Consider the following 7107-nt stretch of genomic DNA (forward strand, 5'->3'; position numbering starts at 1 on the left):
CCCCCCCCCCCCCCCCCTCCCCTTTTCTTTTTTGCTTTATTCTCTGCATATTCTTTTGAGACTTTTTATAATATATTGACTGAGCAAGACACGCAAGATACAATTTCAAGCTAAAGAAAAAGAAGAAAAGAGAGAGGATTCATATTTAGCTATTCAAATTGAGTAATTTAATAACATGATGATACAATTAACTTGGGAAGACGTTATATTCATTAAGTAATGATATAATAGTTCTGTGGATTTGTGTTGCCTGAGATCGTACGTACACACCCGCAATAATATAAAATACATGTATCCATGAAATTCCTTTTCTCTCTCCATTTCTTGATTGCATTACTTACCCAATCATCTAATTAGTTCAAAATTAATATTACATCGATCACATGGGTGGAGAAATGGCTGAGAAGTTTCCCTTTTCCATCTCCTGTCACATGCATTGTAAACACAACTTGGTTGGGAGGAAGCAACAACAAATTCTTTCACGTGCATGAAAATTCAAGGTTTCAAGATATTATAATTCAAGCACTGACACTTCCTGAAGAAACAAAGAAAGTTTACTCTTATATATACTCTCGTAGCTTTGAGTTTTGAAATTCAACTTAAAAAAAAAAAACCATTATTATTATTATTATCATTATGATCATCGTCCGAGGCTAAAAGCGAGCTGATGATGCCAAAAAAAACACTCAGTGGATATTGAACTCTCACCAGAAAACGACGTGTAATACTATGGGATATGTCCAATATCTATTTAGTGTTTGACAGAGGGATAGGCCTCATTTTACTTCTTCCCATATTAATTCTCTCTCTGTAATTATTTTTCACTGAAATTTATATAGATTTTCTTTTTTAATCCATTATTACTACTCTTGTTTCAGATGTTTTTTTGTCTTCTTATCCCTGGGAAAGTTATAAGATATTTTTAGTTTTTTTTTTATAGGCTTAGTTGCAAGTTTGACTACAAAATTTTTATTATTTTATAAATTTTCTTACTCAAGTTTTATTTTAACAAATTTTATTATTTAACTTTTAATATTTTACAAATTCCACCATTCAATTTTTTTATATTTGTATATTTTATCATCACCTTGGTGAAACAATGATATAGTTTTATTTTAGCTTTAATTTTTTTTTTACATGCCAACGGTGATAAAATTTGTACAAATTAAAAATTTTAGCGATAAAATTTATAAAAATAAAATTTACGTGGTAAATTTTAAAATATATAAAAATTGAGTGATAAAATTTACAATTAAATCTTTTTTATAACTAATAGTTATTTCAAGTCATCTATTAAGTTTTCATATTTTCATTTAGTTTACACAATAAAATTATTAAAAATAGTAGTAAAACATCATTAACAAATTTTGTTTTTAAACAATAAATTCAATAATTTTAAATAAATAATATTTTAAAACGCATGAAATACATTATCGTTTAATCTTACAAATTCAATTTTAACATAATAATGCACGCACCTTTGTTATTATATATATATATATATATATATATATATATATTAAAAAATTATTAAATATAGTTAATAATCAATTGATGTAGTAAAAAAATTCACTATTATCATTTTTTTTAAAAAGACTGGTCAATTTAATGGTCAGAGATTTAAATAATTTATAAGAGGCTTATATATACTTTTCGCAGGTGCCTCCTCATTCAAAGATAATCTTATTTAAGACACTATTCACCATGTGATCATCATATGACAGATACATTCTAACATTTATTATTGTCATTGTATATAAAAAGATTTGATCTAATCAGGACTTCTTAATTTATAGGTCTGTTATATTTGCTATAGGTTGGCATGTGGTGGTGACAAATAGTGAGAAATAATCAAATCTTTTTTATAGTTAAGTTAAAACAATAAATAATTATTTTACTTTTTCACAGTATCATTATGAAAAACAGACTTAAAAATAAATAAATATTTTATCATGCTTTTTTTTCTTTACTTATGTGAATGAGAAATTATATTATTATGGTTTTTTTAAAATCATTATTGTATCCTATAAAACTAGGTTCATATCTTTAATTGATTTTAGATTTAATTTTTTTATATTTTTATCTTATTTAAATGTTAATAAATATGCAATATATAATTTATAAGGAAATCTTTGATAAGTTAATTTAATAAACTATATAATATTTGATATATGATGATAATCTCATGAAAAAATTCACAATCAACATGCTTAATTTAAAAATATACTCCCTATACCTAAAAATTTCATTTACAGTAAATTGTTTATAATAAATTAAAAACGGATAAGAACTTTATTTTTAAATATTTTACAACTCACGTGTTTAATAAATTTTAATTTAAATAATTATAATTTTATATTTAATATTTTTCTTTTGAATTTATATATTTTGGAAAGGTATTACATTTATACTAGTATTATTACTTCTCTTTTTTTTTTTTTACCGTTATCACTATTATTACTAGGAGAAGTAACAAAACATGATAAATTTTAATAAGTTTAATATTTTTTGAGATAATATCTGCTCAATTAAAATATAATTAATTTTTTACTTAATCTTAATATAATTATATTTAATATGATACTGAATATTTTAAAAAATAATAAGTTATTTACTTACATATATTTCTTAAAACAATACTAAATGCAAATAATACTAAACATCAATTTAAAAATTTACAATTCAGTCAATCATGTGCATTGCACAAGCTAGCATAAAATTTAGTCTTAATAGAAAATGATTATCTAATTGTTGAATATGATTCTCAAACATTTGTGTAAATAGGAGTTGTGCACATGAATCAACTACGGACTCTTTGGGAGAGCATCATTTATGCAAGTTCTCAATGGTGTATTAGTTGAAATAATTATTTAAACTTTTTATGTAATATAGTTAATAATAAATAAAACACTCAACAAACACTTTAAGTAATATCATATCTCAAAGGGGGGAAATATAATAAACAAGAAAGTAAATCCCGGCAATAACAATTCAATTTTAACGAGATTGTGTATTTCAAAGAAGACAAGGAGAAACAAGATAAGAGAAAGGAACATTTATCTAAAACTAAAAAGTTTATGCTGACTAGTGAGGAACATGACTCTGGTACCTAGATTTGCCACCAATAATGTGCTGACATGAATGGGTACAGGATGCCTATGCATGCAATTTTTATCAGTTACCTATGTATTACTAAAATGTTGTGATATATCTTCTGTCTTAATTTTATTTTTATTGAATTTTTTTATCTCATTCTGATGCCTATCCTTTATCACAGGAAATATACAGCTAGCTAGCACACATACAATATATTTATTTTCCGTTATATTCTTTTTCCTTTTCAAATTTAGTAGGTTTTTTTGCCGTTCCACGAAGTAGCTCAAGTCTTTAATTGCTTGAACATGCTAACAGTGTGTGTGCCTGAAAAAATGAGTAAGACTTGGTCGAAGTGGTCCATGCAAAAGCAGCTGTTATTAACAACTATAACTATTAACCACTTCAATTAGTCATTTTGAAGGATTTTCTCCACCATAACATATGATACTAAGAAATCAATTCCTTTTTATTTCTCTTGTATTAATATTTTTATAGACAATTGTACATGATTTTACTCATTAAAAAATCTACTCTATTCGGGAATTAAATTTAACAAAAATGGCGTAATTTTTAAGTTACTTCAACGGCAATTAATATATAAAAGCCATCATTTACCCTATGCCATAATTTAGTAGTAAGTGAAAAGAAAAGAAAAATTGCATTAGGAAAATTTTAAGAGTTTGAGTTTTCAAGTCGGTCAAAATGACTTGAAGAAAGAAACATGAGAGCAGTCTACATATAGCATAAACTGAATAATTAGAAGTTACAGAAAAAGAAATTCCTAACAAAAAATAGGTAGGAAAAGAAAATGAAAGAAAGAAGTGTAGCTAGGTACAAATTAAAAGTACCCGAAGCTCCTCCACCGGAAGTTTCCTAGTCTAGATGAGGTGCGTGTAATCGGGGCCCACGTGCTGATGGATCAAGTAATCCTCACCGTTGGATGATGGCACATCGAACATCATGTTCTGTTGATGCAGTTGGAGAAACTGATGCTGCTGGACCTTCACCATTTCCTTTTGCCGCCGCAGTTCCAGCACCTTGCGGTGCGAATTCGAGTGCTTCGTCAGAACAAACGTTGGGCTCGCCGCGGGCCTGTACTCTGGGACGAGCCGGCCCGACTTGTACCTCACGCCGCACGCATTGCAGAGCGTTTTTGGGCCCATGGGCCCAGTCCGCCACTGCGGGGTCTTGTCCGTGGCGCAATGCAGGCACTTCCGCCCCTCGCTGCCGCCTTCGGCGAAGGCAGCCTCTCTCCTCCGCGGCGTCGCCGGCTTCTTACCGGCGTCGGAGTTAGAAGACGACGACGTGGTGTTGGGAGAGAGGACAACGAGGCGAGAGGTCCAGTTGCATGGGGGCCCACGTGTCCGCTTGCTCCTAGCCTTGCCTCGAACCGACACTTGCGGGTTGAACATAACCGGGTTCGGGTCACGCGTTTCAGACGATGCAGCATCGTTTTGCGCTCTCACACCCGATATCAGCTGCAGCTTCTGCAAATCCTCGCTCGAAAACGATTCCTCCGCGAATTTCGACAGCCACTCCAATTCCGCAAGATCATCATACTACACACACAATTAATTAATTAATTTTATCAATTACCTTCAAAATTTGAAATTATTATCAATTCTTAGTAAATGAGATGAAATTCGGACAGTTGGAAAAAATACGTAATAAGGACAAGGGATTTGTTGTTGTATGTGTTGGACGTGGCATGGCAATTGAGGAAATTAATAATTAAAATTTTGGTGGTGGGAGAGTGTGGACGTTACACATAGGCATGACATGAATAGATAGTAGATATTAGAGACACGTGTGTATGTGTATGTACCGGGACGGAGAGGTCACCGGAGAAATGGGCGTCGGCGGAGGAGGAGGAGGGCAAATTGGAGTTCTTGGTGGTGCTGTCGAGGGGGGTAACGTTGGGGGAGTCGACGTCGGTGGGGAGGGAGTCGAAGGTGGCGTCGGTGACAGCGGTGGCGTCGTTGTCGTCGTTGGAGAAGTCGAAGAAGTCTTCGACGAGGAAGTGGTCGGCGGTGGCGGCGGAGGGATTGGCGTTGGAGGGTGTGATGTTGGTACCGGAGGGGAATTGGGGGCAGAAGGTGTTCTGGAAAAACTCTTGTGCTTCCATTTTGTTGTTGTTGGCTGAAGAAGCGAAAACGAAAACGTTACGGGGGAGGGTGAAGTGAGAAAGTATAGGGAGTTGGAGACACAAAGTGTGACAAAGTTGTGGTTTTGAGTGGTGAGAGAGAAAAGCAGAAGAGGGTTTATTTGCGTTTAAAGGGGACAAGCGGACACCTATATTGGAGTATTGGACTACTCTTTTTTTAAAAAAAATAATAATTAATTCTCTCTCTCTTGCCAAGGTAAAACAAAAATAAAAATCTCCTGTCCTCAAAATAGTAAAGCGTAAAATATAAATAGTATATAAGAGGCTTTAATTGAGTTAAAAGACACTGCAAGAATTTGTGATTCAAGTTACTTTGGTTATTTGGTACTCCTTTTCTTTTTCTTTTGTACTTGGTTTTGCAAGTTTCTCTCGTTTTCGTAATGTAGGGTTCTTACCTCCTGGCGTTAATCAAACAAAACAAAAAAAATACGATCTATACCGTATGTACCAATGCTTTAAAATGTTACGATATTGGAGTATATATTTTGTTCCAAGGTCTAGTATACGTCAATAGTGACCGTTTCACATGATAAGTCAGCTTCAATAATAGAAGCGAGCAGAGGGAGTCTCGTATTCTTTGATATTTCTCATGATAAATTTTGTTTCTCTATATCAAAATCTAGCTAGGCTGAGGTAATTCAATTTTAATAATATTCTCTCTGTCTTTTACAACACCATTACTTTATTAAACTAAAAACTTAATTTCCAGATACATATTTGGAGCAATGCAATGAAAAATTAGACCCTGGTTCACTGTGCTTATCAGTCAGTACGAGTTGTATGTATATATGAAGAAACTGCATAAATGATCGTGAGATGTAACAAGCGCTTGTTTAATTGTTAATTGTTGTTCAGAAGTACCTCATCAAGTACTTAAAATAATGCTTGGAATATATGCTGAAGGAGACATCACTAGAGCATCCGTTTTAGATGTAAGAAAAGGACATGTACTAACCTGAATCTTTATTTTGTAACAATAGTAATTTTAGCAGTGTTAAAACTTGATAAGCACACACACACATATTTATACTTAAACTTATTATTTACATTTTAGTTAAATAAAATAATTTTTGTATTCTTAACAAACTAATTTATAAAATAAAAGTAATATTTTAATATTAACTTAATTATGAAATAAAAATGTTAATTAAATATTGTGCGGCATGTAATCGATGAAAAAGACTATTAAAAGATAATATAATTTTCAATTATAAAATATAATAAATATATAATTATATATCTGTGTATAATTTAGTCAAAGATTACATTGGCCTTATAATATATTTACATTCACAAAAATTTGTGAATAATTATTCAAATATATTTAATAGATAAAAATCTTATTTGTGGCTATCCATTAAATCTGAATTGTCATCCCTAAATATCAATTAGTTTTGCTGGTGAGGACAGCCTGGACATTATATAAACTATAAAGGACAACGGTTAATTAAACTCTAAACTCAGGGCTACCTTTCAAAATGGAGAGCTAGTTGCCTATGAATGAGTAGTTGATTAATTAAATGGTAAAGGGATATAATAGTTACTTTAATTTGTGTCAAACTGATCAACCCATATTTGGGAGTGCTCTAGCAGGTTTATCGGTGAGGTTAGAACATTAGTGTCCAAGTATACAACCCGATTCTTCAGCCTTTTCTTTTGATTTTTTCCTTTTGTTTCTCGGGACCCGGGTTGTTTCTTTTCTTGTTTTTTCTTTCTCGGATGCTCACATGCTAATATATAATACTATTATATTATGCCAATTAACTAATTAGTATATTAATAACAATATTTATAGGCATGCACTGATGGGCAGTTTTATTTTAACACAAAAATAATTAAAATCAAAC

At 31.5% G+C, this 7107-nt stretch overlaps 1 protein-coding gene across 1 annotated transcript; it reads right to left on the minus strand.

Moving 5' to 3' along the window:
• Window positions 1-3735: 3735 nt before the first annotated feature.
• LOC100776588 (GATA transcription factor 12) lies at window positions 3736-5367 on the minus strand. The gene is made up of 2 exons (XM_003527795.4): window positions 4922-5367; window positions 3736-4655 (listed from the first exon to the last, which is right to left on the minus strand). The coding sequence occupies exons 1-2, from the start codon at window positions 5219-5221 to the stop codon at window positions 3975-3977; spliced, it is 981 nt and encodes a 326-aa protein (XP_003527843.1). The 5' UTR covers window positions 5222-5367; the 3' UTR covers window positions 3736-3974.
• Window positions 5368-7107: the final 1740 nt, after the last annotated feature.

This window comes from Glycine max, chromosome 6, assembly GCF_000004515.6.
Source record: "Glycine max cultivar Williams 82 chromosome 6, Glycine_max_v4.0, whole genome shotgun sequence".
Taxonomy (NCBI): Eukaryota; Viridiplantae; Streptophyta; class Magnoliopsida; order Fabales; family Fabaceae; genus Glycine; species Glycine max.

Excerpts from the sequence above, each read along its gene's own strand:
- LOC100776588 (XM_003527795.4), bottom strand. The coding sequence starts at position 5,221 with ATGGAAGCACAAGAGTTTTTCCAGAACACCTTCTGCCCCCAATTCCCC. Across the intron at positions 4,656-4,921 it reads CCGGTGACCTCTCCGTCCCG|TATGATGATCTTGCGGAATT; the intron begins GTACATACACAT and ends TTGTGTGTGTAG.